A 21,363-nucleotide genomic window follows, 5' to 3' on the forward strand; every position below is an offset into this window, starting at 1 on the left:
ATCGAGGAGTGAGACAAGGGGATGTTATTTCCCCGAAACTGTTCACTAATGCAATGGAGGATATGTTCAAGACGCTGAACTGGAAAGGACGCGGCATCAACATCAATGGCGAACACATCTCTCACTTGAGATTTGCTGACGATATCGTCATCATGGCGGAAACGCTGCAGGACCTACAACAGATGCTGAACGACCTGGCTGAATCTTCTCTACGCATCGGCCTACGGATGAACTTGGACAAAACCAAGGTCATGTTCAATGAACATGTTCTACCGGAACCGATTGCGATACACGGCGCCGTTCTCGAAGTTGTTCGGAAATATGTATACCTCGGGCAGACATTGCAGTTAGGTAGAAACAACTTTGAGGACGAGGTGAATAGGAGAATTCAGTTGGGTTGGGCTGCATTTGGGAAGCTACGTCGAGTCCTAACATCGTCGATCCCACAGTGCCTAAAGACAAAAGTCTTCAATCAGTGCGTCCTACCTGTCATGACTTACGGAGCCGAAACGTGGACACTGACGGTACGGCTGGTCCACAAGTTCAAAGTCGCTCAGCGGGCTATGGAAAGAGCTATGCTCGGCGTTTCTCTGAGGGATCGCATCAGAAATGAGGTAATCCGTCAGAGAACCAAGGTCATCGACATAGCCTACCGAATCAGCAAGCTGAAGTGGCAGTGGGCTGGCCATATTAGCCGAAGAACCGATAACCGTTGGGGTAAACGAGTTCTAGAGTGGAGACCACGCCTCGGCAAACGTAGTGTAGGACGTCCTCAGGCACGGTGGAGTGATGACTTGCGCAAGACGGCTGGCAGGAGCTGGATGCGAGAAGCCAAAAATAGATCTCAGTGGCGTGCACTTGGAGAGGCCTATGTCCAGCAGTGGACTGCGATAGGCTGATGATGATGATAATAATTATAGTTTATGGACAATCCCCCATCTCACGAGATCGGCCCTCGGCACCAGAAAATCTAAAATTAAGTCAGTAAACAGTAAGAGTCAATTACGAAAAACGTACTTAAAAAAGTGGTCAGAAAACATCATGGGCATAAATCCTCTGAATAACTCATTAAGAAATAAATTATACCTATAGAACAATCCTTCCCAAAATTATTTTCTTCAAAATTTTGTGACAAAAAATTCTTTTTTGTCAAACAAGAAATACGACAAAAAAAAAACTTAATCAATACTTTCTATCAAAATAAATTTCAAGGTCAACTAAGTGTTAGGACATCCACAATTTCCACGCGACGTTGTCACCCTACACAGGGTAGCTGTCATAGAAGTGTGTGTCGATGACCTGCGCTTGATTCACAGTTGAATTATGGCGTTGTATATAATGCTAATCTTTGCGTCAATACCTATTGTCATTGTTCGATATGTGCAGCAAATGTATGTAGCCTAACGAAGCTAATCAATGATTTTGTTATTAATATTAAAATATTGTATTACGACTCCTCTGTTTTGATTGCTGGTTTATGTTTCAAGAATTGATTAGGTGACAGATTTTTTTGTTATTGTTGCAATTATTTATTATGGATTTATTTAATACATGAAATACTTATCCTTTTACTGAATTCGAATACCTTCGAATAAAACGGATGGTAATGGACAAAGTACAACGTTTAATAAGCACAACAAATATAAACCGCGAAAAAAACGAATATTGAAATAATACAACGCGCTTTAAGCATTTTCGCATTTCTTAAACTTCCACTGTGAAAACTGAAGCGATATCATGACATGATGATGAACTTTTGTTACCCTATTGAGAGTCAACTATGTTCCACGGATGGGAAAGTCAAGTGAACTTTTTCATGAAAATTTATGGAAAACAGATTCTTCTTCTTCTTTCGTGTCGATGACATGTCTTATAGTGAGACTACGCTTTGTCAGCCCAATATGCCGCCACAGCGACAGCACGGCCGGATGCGCTCATTAGGTCCTGCCGCGAGCAAGTTTCAGGGCACAGTGGACATGCGATGAGGTGGGACATGGTCAGCGTAGCAGCCCCGCACTCACACCCAAGGTCCGCCCGCCCCTGAAACCCCACCTGGACCGATTGGAAAACAGATTGATGTTAATACATATGATGATGATGATGTCCTCCTAGCCGATTATCGGCTACGGCGGCTGTTCTCATGTAAGGAGATTAGCCAACTACGCAGGACATATTATAGTGCACGAGCATTTGCGCAGACACAGGTGCACTCCCTATTCCTTAACTCTCATAGCCCGATGGGACGGCAATCCGACACGACCGGAAAGAGATCAGGCGCAGGACCGACATTTACGTGCTCTCCGATGCACGGGTGTATCAATCACCAGCTTCCAGGCTCCGGGCTGCTTTGTGAAAGTCTTCTAAAACACACAAAGCGATTTCGGCCCGACTCGGGAATCGAACCCGAGACCTCGTGCTCAGCAGCCGCACTTGCGACAGCTAGACCAACGAGGCAGTTTAACTATACATATACACATAGTTTAACTATAGTAAGATTTTAGGCCTTATAAAAAGTACCAACTTTTAAAGGAAGCAAATTAGGTATGTCTTATTATCCTTTTTGCCAAATAAATGTGTTGTTATTTTAGGATAATACTACAATGTTTACAACATACTTATAGGTCAGTGTCATTGGACTTAACATAAACGATGCTACTTTGGAACAATTTTATTTTATTTTATTTATTTTATTTAATTTTATTTTATTTTATTTATATTTTTTATTTTATTTGGCAACATGTTAAGAGCTTAAGATCTAAGGGAGGCTTTGAACCAAGTGTTTCCTTTAATGGCGACAGTTTTTCGGGAGCGGCAGCTGCTGAGGCCTTTGCCAACTTTTTTGCCAGTGTGTTTCTGCCTGACATACCACAGTTAAATGCGGCATGTGTAAATAGTCTCGACAATAGCTCCAACAGTAATTACATTAATGTTTTCAAATTTACTCTTGATGATGTTCGATATGGTATTAACAAACTAAAACCTAGAAGTTCAATAGGACCTGACAGTATTCCGGCTTTTATATTGAAACATTTCAAAGAAAATTTTTCTGCTCCTTTATGCCACATCTTTAATTTGTGTCTAAATACGGGAATATATCCACATCACTGGAAAATCTCGCGGGTCACGCCCATACCTAAAACTAGTAATAAATCAGCAGTCGAAGGTTATCGACCTATAGCTATATTATCATCTCCTGCAAAGATATTTGAAAATGTTCTACACAAGTTAATATACTCGCAAGTTGAAAAGCATTTACGTAACAATCAACACGGTTTTAGATGCAAGAGGTCTGTCAATACCAACCTCCAGACAATTACTGAGTACATATCAAAACATCTTGATAAAAAACGCCAGGTAGACGTGCTTTATTTCGATTTTCGTAAAGCCTTCGACAGAGTCAATAATGACATCTTGCTTTTAAAACTTAGTGCCATTGGCTTCTGTCCTAATCTACTCCGACTTCTAGCCGACTATCTCCGGGACCGTCAGCAATTTGTAAGGCTTGGTGTCTACGATTCTCACCCCTACCATACGCGTTCCGGTGTAAGTCAAGGGTCAATACTTGGGCCTCTTCTTTTCCTACTCATGGTCAATGACTTACCATCTGTCCCTAAATTCGCAGAAAGTCTCCTTTACGCGGACGATCTTAAGCTTTACGGTGCGGTTGACTCTCTTTCGGATTGTGAAGCCATGCAAAGAGATATAAATGCCATACACGAGTGGGCGGTCCAGAATAAAATGGAATTCAATTTGTCCAAATGTTGTGTAGTGACTTTTGGTCGAATGCGACATCCAATTTATTTTGAATATACATTAAATGGTACTAAGATAGTAAGATCAAATAACATGAAAGACTTGGGTGTCACATTTGACCAGAAGCTTACTTTTCACGACCATATTTCAACGGTTGCCAAGGAATCCTTTAAAAGGTTAGGGTTTGTACTCCGCATTGCTCGTGAATTCAACAATAAACACGTGATAAAGCTTCTGTACAGTGCACTAGTACGAACTAAATTAGAAGCCAGTTCTTCTGTATGGAATCCGCATGAAGCCAAATATGCTCTTCTTTTAGAAAAAGTGCAAAAAGCATTTTTGCGGTTTCTCTACAGAAGAACTTTCGGATACTATCCTTACCTTTACCCTACCAAGTTCCTTTTGGGATGTTTGGGGTATAACATGTTGGAGGTAAGGCGGGAGTGTGACCAGATAGGAACTATGCTCAAAATTTGTAAAGGTTTGACAGATGCACCTGATATCCTTAATGAGCTGATTCGACTATACACGCCGAATAATTATCTCCGCAGCAGAAGGCATCGTCTGTTAGACGTGCCTCCGTGTCGAACCGCAGCCCGCGCTACGGCTCCCATACCGCGCGTGTTGAATACGATCAACAAACTCGTTGAAGCCAACCCGGACTGCGATATATTCGAAGACGATTTTGTTCGTATAATGGGCGTATGCCTAAAATTTTGTGAAAACAATTCCTAATTTTATTACTTGTTTATTTTTATATGTGTTTTTTTTTTATATTATTTTATACTTTTGTTGTATTTAACAGTATTTTTAAGCTTTTATTTTAAATTTAATTTTAAGTTTACGATTTATGTAATTGGCTGTTAAAGCCGTGTAAGTCGAATAAATAAATAAATAAATAAATAAATTATGGATATAGACTTACAACTTACAACCGACCGTTCGACCCATATGGGCCAAGACAACCCATACAGACAACAACAGTGTTTTTTTATTGTTATGTAATATCGAGATGTTTTCCTGCTTCAATGATGTCGAAGATCATCAGAGGATACACTTTCACGCCCATGGACAGAAACTATTTGTCTGTTTTTGACTTTCAACCAGTTGAAAACACTGAATGAAAATTATAAAAAGCAATACATAAGTATGTTGCTATGTCAAGCTTTCATTTGCTGTGTCTTATTTTACACATTTCCAGGACTAAACATAGCTTATACCCAAGCGATTATTAACAAAAAGAGTCTGTCAGAAGTGGGATTCGAACCCACGCCCACAGAAGTGGACTGCGACCTGAACGCAGCGCCTTAGACCGCTCGGCCATCCTGACATGTCATAATGATATCAAATTCAATATCATTCAATGAGATGTTTATTGTTTATCCCACAATCTTCCGTATTACTTTACTACTATTGTGTACTATGTACTAAATATTTATTTGTTCTAAACTATGTTCGTTGAGATAATTATTATCTGGCAACGTTTAGTAGTGCCAATAATTTGTCGCATTGATTGTTTACATTTGGTGAAACTATGCTGCGATTTAAATTGAGTTAAATGTAGGTAGCTATTCTAATAAGTTCTATAATCTAATATTTGCAACAGTAGATTATTCAGATTTAACATTCCCGTTTGAAGGCAGTAATATAGTTGCAGGAATGGCAATTTACATTTTGTTTATCTTCACAATTTACTAGCACATCTACCCATTAAAAAAATGTTAATCAGCTGTCTATTACCGCTAGTGTAAAATTAAGAACCTCATTAGGACGCGAGTTTATGGTAGGAACGTTATTACGAGCCGGGAACAGAGACGCCGCTTCCCCGTACGTGGTCCCCATAACTTTCCACAAGTTGGCCCTTTATCGAAACAATGTCTAACAGAACGCATGCCGAACATCGCACGAATATCGTCATCTAGTAGCCAATTATTGAGGAACGCTCCAATGGGGTATCGAAACTCTCGGAATCCAGCTACGCACTTTATGTCTCTATTCATTAAACCGGAGCCATACTAATTAAAATTGTTTGGTTGGTGTAACGCGCGAATAAATCCCGGGCCGGGCTCGGGTGGCGTGTACGCGTTTTGCTTTGTTTTTCACTTGCTACATATTTGTGGGGGTCTGACATTAACACCTTCGGGTTGCTGCGTACAATGCGCGACTTGTCGGGGGCTACAAAGGCGCGCATCGATTTGCGGCCAACACTTTAAATATATCGAGTTGGCTGACAATGCGTTTAGCGCACTCGTAACTAAACTACCATGGATATATGGAAGACGGGGATCTTTGTTCGCCGGAGATCGCATCGGTTCCGCCTAATAGAATACGTTTGTTTCGCACTCCCTGAATGTTAAGTGCGGATTTGTTCAATTTATTACATTCACTTTGTTTCGGTGCGGTTTGTTAATTGACTATGGTTTAATACACCAATTACGGAACATGGAGATGGCAGTGTTCCTCAATCGGATTGTTCAGTACTGTGATGTAATATGAAAAACCCTGCAAACAACGCTTACATGCATGATTAAGTATGTGGTCTAGTTCTATTTATAATTACCATGTGAGTGAATGATAAAGGAGTGACACATCGATCGTCACATGTAGCTCGCGCCGTAAGATGCGTGAATGAGGATGGGGAGGGAAAATAGACTGTTACTTACCTACCTATAGGCAAAGACAAATTAATATAGGATACCTAGCCTTTCTGTTCTCTTGAAGATATTCAGATCGTCTTCTTGGCTGGTTGTGTGGATCATCATATTCAACTTTCATAGCAAGTTGAATGTTAGGCAGGTCAGTCTTGGTAATTAAGAAAATAGTACCTACCTACCCAGAAACCGAGAAACTGTTGACTGCACATCTTAAATTTAACTATTGCTCAGACATAATCTGGACATAAGCACGACTGTCAACAGTTTTCTTCGTAGGAAAGTTACCTACTTTTTTGCAGAACATTTAACTCTCCCAACAAACTAACGAACCAAATGTGAATGTGCGTAAATGGAAAAGCAGAGGAAGTCCAAGAAATTGATGGATTGGTTACCTGAATTACGTTATGGGGTATTAGTAGTTATGACAACTGAAAGACGTGGTATTGGAAAACATTTCATACCTACCCATGTAACCTGGAAACAGGCCTGGAAGAAGAAAAAAGAACAAAGCTACAAACTTTCCAGTGGAGTGTCAGCACATTCACTGGTCTGAAACTTATTCACAATAGCTTACCACACATTACTGCACATAAAATTACCGCGATGTCTGTAACTATCCCCGCGGCATGCCTCGCGCGTCCCAACGCTAACTCCCGTGTTCATCGAATTCCATTCTTCTGTCGTCCGCGCGTATTTTGTAAGGTTTTTATTTGTTGGGGTTCCGTAGACTCACGTGAAAGAAGATTTAGAAGTATATAAAAATGTTTTAGACTTATTTGTGAGGATAAACTCGAGACAGTACCTTCGTGAATTGCAGCATTACCCGGTTACATGAGTTCAGTTCTCTTCTTGTATTTAACTGCTCTATTTTAAGTTCGTGATAATGTGGTGTCCATTCCAATGTCGGCAGTCATACAAACGTGAATTATAAGCGACACCTACTGATAGAATCTCAGGGACTATAGAACCAATTTGAAAAAATCTTCAGTGTTAGATAAACGTAATTATCAGATAGCTTGGAGAAGAATAGAGTCCCACGGCACGCGGGTGAAACTGCTGGCAGAAGTTACTTAGTAGGTAGCTACTAAAATTAATATTATCTACAGAACCCTACACAGAATGTAGTCTTACGCGCTCGGTAGGACTTTTAGTCTTATTTTGTTTTTAAGGAAAATTGGAGCCTAATTTAAATTATTGAGGTGGAAGAATTATCGGCTCGATAGTAAGGCAGGCTTTTGTGTGCCTTTTGTCTAAGATTTATTTTTATTGAGCATGTTCAACGATACGGTAGGCGAGTAGTAGGGTACGAGCAGAATATGGGTAACTATGTTTGCTAAGACGACAAGGATTACTAAAATAAATTGGACTTGTTCTTTTTTTAAAGAAGTCACTTCTGTTTGCATCCTTCGTTGGTTTGGTGGTTGCAAGTTAAATAGGTACTCTATATGTTTGCTATTTTACGTTAAAACCAGTTTCTATTAAAATTACATCAAAACTATACATTGAAGTACTATTTATAGCACCTAATATTACCTACTATTATTTATACCACCTACTATTTATGTCGCTAATTGTAAAACAATAGAAAATCATTTGTGTAAAATGATACTTAGGTACCCACCGATTGTCACACTAAGGAGTATGATGTTTTTTGGTCAAATTATTTTATCCAAAACAATGTCCATTTTTGGAACTAACTGGAAAACAGGAATAGCCTCAGCAATACTATTTACAATTCCCGATAATATAGCTATGCACTTATAAAATAATTATTTCTAACTCCAAAAACGGCATATAAAACTTCCAAGTATTCGCTAGATAAGGCGTTTCTCCTATTTTGAAAGCTCGAAGGAAAACTGCTCGGAACATTAAGGTAAAATAAAAAATGTTCTACAAATTGATATGTCTCCTTTTATTCACAGTATATGTGTACTATTTACATGCTGTACATGATCGCAACAAATTCAACTATTAAGTACTTACATTAATTATTATTTATTCTAAAACATTTATCTACACAGATATTACAAAAATGTCAACAAACATCTTATGGACAGTTAAATGCGGTACAGTCACATGCATAAATATTGAAGTTGTTATAATATTTTAGTTAAATTATTTTTCTTCGAGTATTTCATTTGTTTTGAACTTTTTGATAATCTCCATAAAACTATTACCGCTGAAGTCACTTATTTCTTTTTCGCAATTTTTCCGAATGATAATACCACAGAAAATTCGGTCAGTTATTTTTTATCTATATGCAAGTTACTCATTATTTACATATTTATGCATGTAACTGTAGAAACAAATATAACATCCATATTGTTTGCAACAAATAAACATTTATTACTTACAATCTAAACATTACATTAACTAAAGCGACATACAAAAATAGCTGCTTCAGTTTCGATAATACAGAGTCCCACAGGTTATAAAAAATTAAAAATGTCAGAAACACAACAATAAAATATGTACATCATACTTTAAAATATTTGTTACTCAATTTCTTCTAAAGTCATTTGTTTTTAATGACTACTTACTATATCTTTCTGCCTATGTTTAATATGTTACATAAAATTACAATGCTTTTATACACAAGTGTACTTGGGACCTGCGAGACGCTAAAAATAAAACGTATACTCTTTTATTACAAAATGTTTTTAGTCCACTGTAAACTCAAGGCCATAGTTTTTTAGACTTCATTTCGCCCCGGTAAGATTTCATTGAAAACATATACCTCCTTCTGGCAAAGTCGGTCAAAAACTTTGACATCAAGTTTCGACAGTGAACTAAAAATAAAGTTTTCTGTAGTAAGATCCCATACTATTTTGGTTTTCAAAAATGAAATAATAATTTGAAACTTTGATTGATTCAATAATTTATTTGTATAATTTAGTTATTTATTATACAAATAAGTTATTGATTTGAGAAATATCTCCCTTTAATTAATCAATTATTTTTCATTTTTTAACTAGTCACACTTATGTAGGCCAATCTAATGTTTCTACATTTTGCATTAAACGTTAATTCAAAGTGACATTGACAAGCAAATTATCTTAATTTTATCCTAAAATCCAAATAAAATACATCACTGGAATCTGTAATCGGTCGTTTTTCGAATTGGCGGTCAAATCATAAAAATAAAATGTCTAAAAGGGTTAAGCAGAAATAAAGGTATCAAATACGAACGCAGTACGAACAGAGGTTCATAATACAATTTATAAGGAATTTAACTGTACAAACTCTAGTTAAATATACATTTTTCATTCGTCCTTTTTTTCGTATTCGTTACTTCACTCGAAGATTCCCAGGTGGTATTTCGTCAATGTCACTGTAAATCCCCGTGGCAGATCACCTAATCACCATCTACCTAGCATCTAGCATAACTCTACTACATAAAACACTCTTCAGTCTGACACTTGACAGTTTTGGTAACAACACAACGACAGAGCATCCACTTAATATAATTAAATGCGAAAATAAATACATCTCTGCGACTAGTCGTTAAGGTCTTTGGCTAACATTTAAAAGAAAAACATCTAAAATGTATTTATTTAACAGCTACACACCTAGTAGCTTGTAATTCAGTCTGTTAAATTATATTAGTTAATATTAAAAAATTTTGATCATTTTCACAAAATTTTATAACGTTACAAAGAAATATTTATAAAATTTGTAAAACTTATATAGTAGATACGTGTAGTTAGATTACATAATTATGTTGAAAATTGATAAAGAAATGTGAGTCAACAAATAAAAAGTTCATAAAAAAAAATATATTATGAAAAATTATAGTTCATTGATAGAAAGTAAACAATTTGATCAAGTGATTTTAGTATTAATTATTAAATGTGTGTACTTTTTGCTGTTTTTATTTTAGAAAACTTCGTTCTAAAAAGTAAAAATGGTAGAATTGTTAAAATTCATTGGTACATGCACATAATATATAAAAAGTACAAAATAAAACTCGACAACGGTTAGGTGTAGTAAAAGTATTTACTAACCAACCATAGTTAATTAGCTTAAATAATCATCTACAATTTTTTTGCGGTAGAAGCACGGATAGTTTCGGATAGATGTATAAAGAAAGCTATTCTTTCCTCATTAAGAACCAAATTAATTTTTAGACAAAATAATAGTTGAAAATTCTAAATTTTCATTTGAGTGCCAGTTTGAATCTAACATTCGGAATCAGTGATCCAAGTCACAAATATGTTTTGAGTCTTTCTATTAACTTTTACACCCTATTCAAAAAAGGGTAAATACAAAAAATATAATAAAATACACATATATAATTTCGCATAAATTATACACTAATAAAATCTATTTATATCTCACTACTTATATATCGTGCGTTTCTTACATATATAATATTAATACATAATAATATCTACAGAATTAAAATTATTAGGAATTAGATTACTTCTCGCGCAAGCACCGATATGTCAAGATGGACTATTTCGCTATACGTCTATATATTACTATTTACCTTCACTAACTCTTTAGAATATCATTTCTTTACTCACCTAAGGACAGATGGCATTACATTTAAACATTTATTTTTTATTTTCAAGTTGTATGCCAAAATTGTTCAAACTCAAAAATATATTTTTTTCGATCCATCAATGAAACTTGAACTAAGTTCTTAAATGAAATACTCTCCAAGATTTTGGCATATAACGTGAAAAACACATCAATATTTAATAGTAAGAATTGACATGAAACCAATTTGGGATATTTACTAACTACTTACAAACTTATTGTCATAGACAAAATTATTTTATACTGTTAAAAGGAATGGCAAGTTACGAGGTTATCTTAAATACCGATATTTATGGACGCCATGTATTTACATAAAAATGTTTTTTTTTTTTTTAATAATTAAAAATTATTTTTTTTGTTCAGACAATTATTTTTAAGGTTTTTTTATACAAATAAAATTTTTAAAAAATGACATATGCTTACTATTTTGGCAAAAAAGTACAGTCGCGTTCATAAATATCAGTTTAAGATATGAAATCATTTGAAACACACAATACTCGCTATTTTACTGTATTGTATTCGGATATGTTTGTGTTATTATTACGCGTTTACATCACGGACCGTGTTTTTATAAAAGCTCAGCGTTTTCGTATCTTTAAGGAATTGTTTCAATTCATTCATTAAAAATACATAGAAATAAGTGACTCGAAATGCTATTTATTTAAACGTAAATACATTTAAGAAAGTCGAATTAAACCAATCCATCCAAGATACACGCCAGTAAAAGCTCATTCAATATAAACAAATAAATAATCACAAATAATATCCGTGTATAACTATAATAATTTGACATTGTAAAACGTCAAACAAATGCGAAGGCATCAGTAAGCTCACAACACGAGTCCTTAAATAAGGATATAAGGGATTTTGGGCGGCGAAATATATTTACGTATCGCAAACACTTCGCGAGGACTGTATATTTACGGTAGAATAGTTTATATGGAGAAATAAATATACCATTGTAAAAAAGACATAATTACGTATACATGATATTATATTTATCATTTGTAAATGCACATTTGAATAATTCGTGTGATATGCCTCTATCTTACAAATAAATATTCTGATTTTATTTTTATTGTTTGAAAATTAATTAAAAAAATATCTTAATCAAACAATATTATTTACAACGTTAATAGAACACATATATTTGGTAAGTATATCATATTTATTCAGAGGCAGTGAATTGACTTTCAGATTAAAAGTATAAACTTTCTACCGTAAACATAATAGGGGGTGTGTGGGGGTTATTTAATGAAATAATGGCAGTTTTACACTACATACCCTGGTATTGGGGACGAAATCCCATTTAATTTCTCTTACAGCCTTCATTCAATTTGTTATTGTCCGTACCACCTACATTCCTTTAATTCTAACTTTTTGGGGCCCTCTGTACAATATTTTTATATACCTCATACTAGGTCATAATCCAGATATTCTTGATATTCTCTTTTGAAATTGATATTTATTTGAAAGTCATCAAAATTATTCACCCCGGTAACCAGCTAAGTTACACTTACTATACAATCTATTTCATGCTATTCTTTTAAAATTACCGAGGTAAATTGGCAGTTTATTCAGACTTTAAGACGGTACCAACTGCAGAATTGTATTTAATTTGATATTTTTATCCAATTTTGACATTAACATTTTTGAGATCGACACTATAAAATAGGAATTTCCTATACTGTCGTTTCAAATGGTGTGTACCTATTAGGCACAGCTTATATAACATTTCACTGAAATGTACCTACTGCGATTACCGTCACAGCTTATTGGCATAATTTTTGGATTGACATGATTTTTCATTAATTTTGTTTCTGTTACTTTTAACTCAACATTTTAACCTTCTCTTGAACAAATAACTTACAATCAGAATTATATATTTTTTCACCCATTTTCCGCAACTCAAAAATAACAAAAATCCCCATACTATAAAACAGAGGGCCACCAACCTTACCTTACAAGGCGCCAATATCAGGATAAGCATGCGGAACGCCCGCGCCCGCCTCGCGGTACTGCAGCGGGTCCGCGCGGAACTCGACCGCGCGGAGGGCCATGTGTCCGTACACGCGGGCGAACCGCGCGATGCAGGCGGAGCGCTGAGACATGTGTCGCGCGTCCGCGGATAGCATTTCTGTGTTCGTGCATTCTGGACATTTGAATTTTTTGCGAGGCGTCACCTGGAATTTGATGGTGATGGATTTAGTACGATATTATGATAATAGAAGTTTTGTACAGAGCAAAGAAGCACCAGTAAAACTAATAAAAACATATTTTTGTGTATTCCTGGTGATCTCCAAAACCGCTCATCGTATCATTATATCAGCCTATTGCCGTCTACTGCTGAACGTAGGCCGGCCTTCCTCCCTAATGAGTGCCAAATGTTCCAACTTAGGGGTAAGAAGTATCATATGCCTAATACTTCTATAATCATAATCGTTATTGACGTAGGCATATTATGATGTTCTACGTTCTTAAATAAATATTTATGTTCGTCAAATAATTTGATACAATAACTATTGACAAGCGCTGCACAACACATTTGCTGAATAATGTTACTTTTATAGTCCTTAGTCCAGTATAATATTGCATACTAATTTATTCACATAATATAAAAATAGATACACAATTCTAATAACCACACAGTCAACCTACTTTTATAGGCGCCTTCCTAGTAACATTGGCGACTAAGAAGTTCATGGCGATATCCTCACAGTTGAAGTTGTCGTCCACCCAGCTGCGGATCTCGGCCGGCATCTTGTACGTGTAATACCACGACCAGATCTTGTGGTGGAACGCTGCGCCCGTTAGTACCTGGAAATTTTAAACATTACACTTTAATCTATAGCAGTGGTTCTTAACCGGTGGTCCGCGGACCACTGGTGGTCCCTGGAGGCATTCCAAGTGGTCCGCGAAGATTAGCTTTGACGACGTTGCTATACGTTATCTAACTTAATTTTTATCGACTTGTAATTGCGAGCGGGGGTTTTCGCATGGACGTACATGTATCGGGTGTGTCGTACCTAGTCCCCCCATTCATGAAAATGTATGTTTGGGCTACATTTTACGTAATTTTGGTTTTGAGTCTTAAAAAATAATTAAAATTTCACGCTCGCTTCGCTCGCGTATTCAGAAACCGTATGCCCTTATTTTTGCATTTGTCAACAAATAAAAAGTTAAGTACGTTTGGGCTACATTTTACGTAATATTTGGTTTAAGTCCAATAAAAATTTCGCGCTCGCTTCGCTCGCGCATTGGAAACTACATAGGCAAGTTTTTCTTTAATTGTATTTGCACACAACTGCCGACATGCGTTTAGCTTTGAGTAGAACTGACCCAAAAATTCAGATATTTTTTTTTGATACATAATAAAGAAATGAGTGCTAATTTAGGTAAACCGATGAGGTGGTCCCCGGCAAGACAAACTTTAGTAAAGTGGTCCCTCATGTCAAAAAGGTTAAGAACCACTGATCTATAGGAAATACACTAATTTTAATTAAAGCTGAAGTGACCCTTGAAAGTGCTATTCAGCTGCCTAGTCTTTTCCTAAATATGTTGTGGTGGGCTTCCAGATTTAATGGAGGCAGCTGAGTACCAGAGTTTTAAATGGTTTGACTGCCTATCTAACCTCTTCAACACAGTTAACTGATACTCGCGAGGAAGGCTACAAAAACTAATCGGGTGCACGGAGATTTTCAAACGGGTTCAAGGTAAAATTACCTTATAGGGCTCAGTATCAAAGATTACTGAAAACCTGACCGACTACGACATGGATTAGTACAAAGGGCATAAAGTGGCTCATTATCCATTCACGGTTTTTTTTTATATCACCAACAACCAAACTCCACAGTGCTTTGTGTAAATATTAAAACCCATATTGTGATTTCCGAACCATGCACCCAGAGCCTAAGAGCGTCTAATTGGCAATCTCATTAGTAATTCACGTAACAATACATGTTAAACAGTTATCATAAATTCACTACATTTTGGTAGATTTTCCTGCAAGGAAAAAGTATATAAAGTAAAAACAACTAACACGTGTAGGCCATTAGTAGTTCGAAGAAAGGACATGAGAGTACCATCAAAGAAATTCTAGTCAAATGTACTCGCAAATTGCCGTCTGCCTTCAGGCATTAAACTTGTAAAACTTCTAAGAAATATCTGAACTGAATTACTTTATTTCATACTGGATTCAGCCCGAGGGAACTACTTCCCGTACTGGATAAAATATAGCCGTTGTCACTCGGGGGTGACACGACGACGGGAGTCACCAACAGTGAGAGAATTGAAATCGGTTTCGTAGTTTCAGAACCAGGTTTAGGTTACAAAAAAAAAATACTCTTTATGATATTTATACCCGTTTTCACCAACAATCTCTTAATGTTTCCCAAACTAAGTGCCACTTAGAATAAGGGCACCCCCAATAGTAAGGGACACTTTTTGGTGAAAACGAAATTCGTATTAAGTATTCCCTAAATGCTCTTAGGGGATCCCTAAATTTTGGCATTTGTTGGTGAAAATGGGCATTAATCCTACATATTAAGGGAAAAACTGTATCATAATTATACGATATATTCGTTAAGTACTTCAAATACCTTATTAAGACACTTTTCCTTAAAACCCCTTGTAACGTCAAATAAATTCTAAGCTCGTAAAATAACAAATCAAGAGTACAAGGAAAAAAACAAGAAAAAAGTAGGGTAATCATCGTAAAAACTGGACGACATCCAATTTAAAGTAATAAACATTTCCTAGTGTCATCATTTTCTTTGAACTGGAGTAGTAAGCTTCTATATTCGGGGCATCATCTTAATGTGTCAATTCCGATTATGTACTGAAATAATTTCGGTGACTGACTGAATTAGGATGAATGTAGATCTTAAAGATATGGAAAAGGATTGACTTTATGTAAAGAGTACTTTCTCAAGCTCCACAAAGTTTTTCTGGCTGTCAAAATATTTGTTTGCTTAGATGTTTATTTTTTAACTTTAGATGTAGAATTTTTGACTGTAGAAACTACTATCTACAGTCTGATTTGAGAAATGATGGGCTATGGGCTTCTTTTGATCCTTTCAATACAGCTCTGGGTGGAACCACGGGAAACAGCCAGTATAATAAACATATACGGAATCAGAGTTCAAATTAGACATTCCTCTGAAGTTCTACACAAAAACTCAGCAAGCAAGATTTGAATAGAAAAACTTTGAAACCCCTAAAAACTAAATTCCAAAGAAAAGTTCGTACTTTCACGAAACGTCAACTCAGTTCACCGAATTAAAAACCGGAGCATACAAACAAACAGTCAGACACGGTCCTGCCTAACTTCTTGACTTTCAAAGTCAAAGTTTTACTTTGAAGAAGTAAGGCGAACTATAAGTCACAGTCGTTTGGATTTCTTACGTTCTACGTTTGTGACACCGATTCATTCGTGATGGAATAGTGGGTATGTGGTAAAGTTGGTTTCTTTGCTCAATGTTGCGGATTCGATGTCCATTATCTATACATAATAAAAAGGTTTTTTTTTTTTGTTTGTACCGTGTAAAACTATTGAACCGATTTGAACCGACTGAAAAATCTTTCGCTGTTGGAAAGCTCACTCTTCCCCAGTAACATAGGCTATATTTTATCCCGATACAGACAGCACTTCAGCACAGCACGCGGGTGAAACCGCGGGAAATCGGCTAGTTCACAATAAAAACTGAGTTTTATTGGCACATTATTTTATTCGTTAAGTAATTTTACTTTAACCACTTTAATATTAACGGACTTGGCCTACAAAAGGTCTTAATCAGACAATAGCTTATGCCTCTTGGCAAATCTAAGATGTTCTTATCCCAATTGGTATGAACTCTCAGCCCAACAATGTTTAGTCAATTGTCTCATTGAATTACTTAGCACGGGATGGTACAGTCGGGCTCGTAAATCACAATCAAGCGTTGTGTGAGCACTCATTAATTTATGTATGCGTCTGTACGTAAGTGTGAAGTGTTCTAATGGAAGTTGAGTAATTAAGATAGGAATTTTTGACGGAAGCGCTTTTAGTTCGTCATAGCATAGATTTTGGTCGGGTTAAAATTCGGTTCAGTTTAGTGAGTGGAGGATGAAACATTAGTAGAAACTTACATTATACACATGTAGATACAGAATTTACTTATAGGAATTAAAATATAAATGTTTGTGTTTTTCTTCCCTTGTTGTACACAGAAAACTATGTAAGTAATCGATCAACAAGATGTTTCCTTAAGAAAGTTCGTGGAATACTTTTTATCCCACAAAAATGCATGGCTCACAAGGGAATAGCTCACACGTGAAATTTTACAATATATTGGCTTCCGCCTTGTTTCACTCACGTCTCATTGTTTAGCTACAAAAGATTAACACTTCTATTAAAATATTAATTTAACTCTTACGTTTTTCAAAAACCATTACTCTTAACAGAACACGTAACGAAAATATTTTTCTAGCTATTCCATTATTAAATGAACTAGGTAAATTGCTCATTCGTCTAGAAAAATACAAATGATGTTTCCATATAACTAAACTAAGTGTAGTTGAAGTTTGTTTTCAATTCGTTATTAGCGGAGGCAGCCTAAATGAAAAGCAAAGATTGGATGAGCAACAAATTATATTTCATTGCGAATCTCTGTATAAATCTGCTACATGTTTGTGTTTCGAGCTTCGAGCAATTTAGTCATCTTTCGTAATTTCCTTCTTAAAAGCGTTCACGCCGGCAATAGCTGCTTTCACTACTTTGGGACCGTCTTCCGCGAGCTGTTGGGATAGTTCCTCAAAATTCTTCTTTTGGTCATGCGCTATCTTCTTGATGACGGACTTGAACTGATCCAGCTCGATAGCTTCGTCATCGGCTGTATCGTCAAAGAACGTACGAACCCTCCTCTCGTTCTCATCCTCATTAGTAGTAATAACATCTATAAGCTTTGCCTCACTCATCCATTTCACAAGGTTCTCGACGTTATTTTTACCGTCTTTTTGCAGTTTCTTAAACAGATCTTCCATTTTTTTGTTATTTTTGTGTTTTTTTATAGAAAACATGTATGAGATGTAAAAATGACTATTGTAAAATTATTTCATGACTTGATGTGACAGATTGACACATGTATATTTTAAATAAGTCATCAACAACGATGACAAAGGTCACAAAGGTTTCAGTTGCCTATTTAATAACTTTGTTGAATAACTTGCTTACCTGAGTAGAAATGTTATCAAACTTTTCACAAAACATAAAATTGGATAGATTGGGGTCGAGAGGGCAGCTTCGATGATGTGGCAAACAAGTTATTTTAAACTCATTCATTGAATTTAAACAAGCACTCTTTTACGCCAAAATCGAAACCGAAACGCAAAGATGCAAGCATTTTTACGTAGAACACATGAAAGAATTACATTGAACGTGTCCTTACATTTGAGTTTATGGAGTTTTATTAGCTTAAAAGGTTACTTACCCATAAAATGGGGGTAATAAACCGTTTTAAGTCTTCAAAATTAACTTACATTGGCATTCCATTGTCTATGGTGTTAAATCTGAGACGGATAATAACGAAGGGTTATTGAATTTTAACCTACCAATTAATTAATCAATGTAGCTACTAATTAACAGCCATTAGGGAATTGCGCTGGGCTTGGTTCACTGATTGCTACTAAATATTTTAATACATTCTATGAAACGCTGATAATAAGCGAAGCTGGAGGAAATTGTTGCATAATATTTTTAAATTTTTTACAGTTTTTATACCCCGAGGGTAAAAACCGGGGCCCCAGTAGAAAGACTTCGCTGTCCGTTCGCTATCAGTCACCGGGCTGAATCTCATGAACCGTGATTACGAGGTAGTTCAAGAGTAGGTATTATTGTTGCCGCAACAAATACTTAAAACATTTACGTCATAAAATATTAATATTTATGGGTGCTCTCATACAACAAACATGATTTTTTCGCGATATTTTTGTATATCGCCGGATATATTCATTTGTTTTATTTATAATTTTAGACTTTTCTATAGCAAAAAAAAAGAATAGGTGACGAAATAAAAACAGTGGTTGTTCTAATTCCAAATGACAAAAACAATAGGTCCTCTAGTGGCCAGTGCATCCACACCATCCGGCCACTACATCTCGTTACTACAATAACGCGAAGGTCGCATATCTCGGCCCACTGCACAGTGTGTTATTCAGCCTTAAAAGTTGGCCAATAATGGAATTTTATATTTTCCGCTAACTACCTAGAATTGTATCTGGCCAAAAAGCTTATTAGTCACTGCAACCAATAGTAAAACACTTAAAGCGGTAGCTTAATACAGCGCCTCGTGCGGCCAGTCGGAAGTTACAGCTCGCTTACGCTAGACGTGTGATTTTGCGATACGTTGTTATTTCGGTGTTTTCCAAACTCTTGTTTTTGTTTGGTGGAGTGGTTTTGTGTCAGTTTTTGTGATGGATGGGTCTACTCCAGGTATGTACTTTCTGATTTATATCATTTTATAAAAAAATATATTGTAGATTTTTGTATTTATAGCCGTAAACACAGGTCTAATTAACTGTTGTAAAAATAATTTATGGTGCATTTCAAAAAGGGTTTTGTTGTATTTCTGAACATTTCTAAACATTAAAATTTGTGTTATAATATGAGGTTGTTATTTCATTATCCACTCATAAGAAAAGTAGCCGCACGAAACCGCTCCTTTTTTTGTTATTTTTTTTTTCTAGCGGCCTATATTATTTGGTACAAATTTATTTTGTTAACATTATTCGTTTTAATTGTTATAGGACCTTCTGGCATGAAGATGATTACTCGGAAATACTTATATGACATTGCCCAAAACTCAATTGGGTCATCATTTGACGAAAAACTTAAGCTTATGGAAATCGAAGTGCTAAAAGGCTATTTTCAAGACGATCCAAAAATAGCAGACGCTAAACACAAATTGTCCATTGTTAAGCACCAATTTAAACAAAAATGGTTGGCAGCTCAAAAAAACAAAAAGAGATTCGAAGAAAAAAATGCCACGTGGCTAAGAGACACAATAACTTTACCGAGCGCAGGTAGGTGAAGCACAATACATTGCAAACTCGCTATTGTTTACATTATGACTAATGTAACTTTTTTTATAACATATTTCTATTTGTTTGTTTTAGGAGTTAGCCCCGGGCGTCCTCAAAAATCATTTGAAGAATCAAGTGAAAGAAGTAAAAGACGGAAAACCGAAGACCTGAGGTCAAAAGATTTAGCAGAATTAACGTATGCAACACAAATGCAATTGCGACAGGCCGGCAAAGTTGAAGCTTCGAAAGTTGTTAAAGACCTTACGAAAAGTCCTCGAAGAGCTAAAAAATACATCAAAGCCTTTAAAGAAAGTGTTGAAAAGCAAGATCAGCCTCGTCAATTATCACCGTTACAAGCATTGTCAATGTTTACAGAAGCAGAATTAACTAAAACTCAATATCAAAGAGTCCGTGAGACAAACCCAAATTTTTTCCCGTGTTATTCTATTGTTCAAAAAGCAAAAAAAGATAGCTATCCGGAAATTCATCGTGTGACCGAGACATGTGCTGAAGTTCTAGTTCAGAAGTTGATGGATCACACAGGATCAAGACTGATACAGTTTTTGGGAAAAGCTGTAGAAAATTTAAGTGAAGAAGAGAAATCCTCATTAATATTAATAAGTAAGTGGGGTTGTGACGGCTCGCAACAAATACAATATAAAATGAAATTTGAGTTTGAAGATGACTCTGATGCCAATATATTTCAAAGTTCAACAGTTCCACTCCAATTACTTTACGGCTCTGAAAAAAAAATTCTGTGGCAAAACCCAACACCATCGTCACCTCGCTACTGTCGCCCTATAAGAATACGTTTTGTGAAAGAAACAACTGACGTAACTAATGAAGAAATAAATTATATCCAATCACAGATATCAGCACTCACTAGTACAAATATAAATGGCATTTCTATAAAGCATAAGATGCTATTTACGATGGTGGATGGCAAGGTATGCAATGCAGCAACACATACCAAATCAACTATGAGGTGCTACATTTGTGAAGCTACTATTTCAGAATTTAATGATTTATCAATGGAAAGGCCATGCAAAAAAGAGAATTTCAGCTTTGGGCTGTCATTATTGCATGCTAGAATAAGATTTTTTGAAACGATGCTGCATGTGGCATATAGGCTACCCATTAAAAAGTGGAATGTTCGCCTTTCTGCCGAAGAGAAACAAGTGGTGGAAGATAGAAAAAAAGAAATCCAAAGCCAGTTCAAAGAAAAACTTGGACTTTTAGTAGACATGCCTAAAGCAAATTTTGGTAACACAAATGACGGTAACACAAGCAGAAGATTTTTCGAGGAATATGAAATTTCAGCAGAAATTACAGGAGTCGATAAAAATTTAATTTATCG

At 35.9% G+C, this 21,363-nt stretch overlaps 1 protein-coding gene and 1 non-coding gene across 2 annotated transcripts in view; both read right to left on the minus strand.

The window, feature by feature from the left end:
• Window positions 1–4,999: 4,999 nt before the first annotated feature.
• On the minus strand, window positions 5,000–5,083 carry Trnal-cag. The gene has a single exon. It is a non-coding gene; the product is annotated as a tRNA-Leu (tRNA).
• Window positions 5,084–8,298: 3,215 nt separating this feature from the next.
• LOC124633761 (exostosin-2) overlaps window positions 8,299–21,363 on the minus strand; it is a 44,181-nt gene continuing 31,116 nt past the window's right edge. Inside the window, exons 6-7 of the mRNA XM_047169086.1 lie at window positions 13,608–13,766; window positions 8,299–13,132 (exon numbers count right to left, since the gene is read on the minus strand). Of these exons, the coding sequence (XP_047025042.1) occupies window positions 12,911–13,132; window positions 13,608–13,766 (381 nt within the window). The 3' untranslated portion in view covers window positions 8,299–12,910. The remainder of the gene's footprint in view (window positions 13,133–13,607; window positions 13,767–21,363) is intronic.

Source organism: Helicoverpa zea, chromosome 10 (genome assembly GCF_022581195.2).
Source record: "Helicoverpa zea isolate HzStark_Cry1AcR chromosome 10, ilHelZeax1.1, whole genome shotgun sequence".
Lineage (NCBI taxonomy): Eukaryota > Metazoa > Arthropoda > Insecta > Lepidoptera > Noctuidae > Helicoverpa > Helicoverpa zea.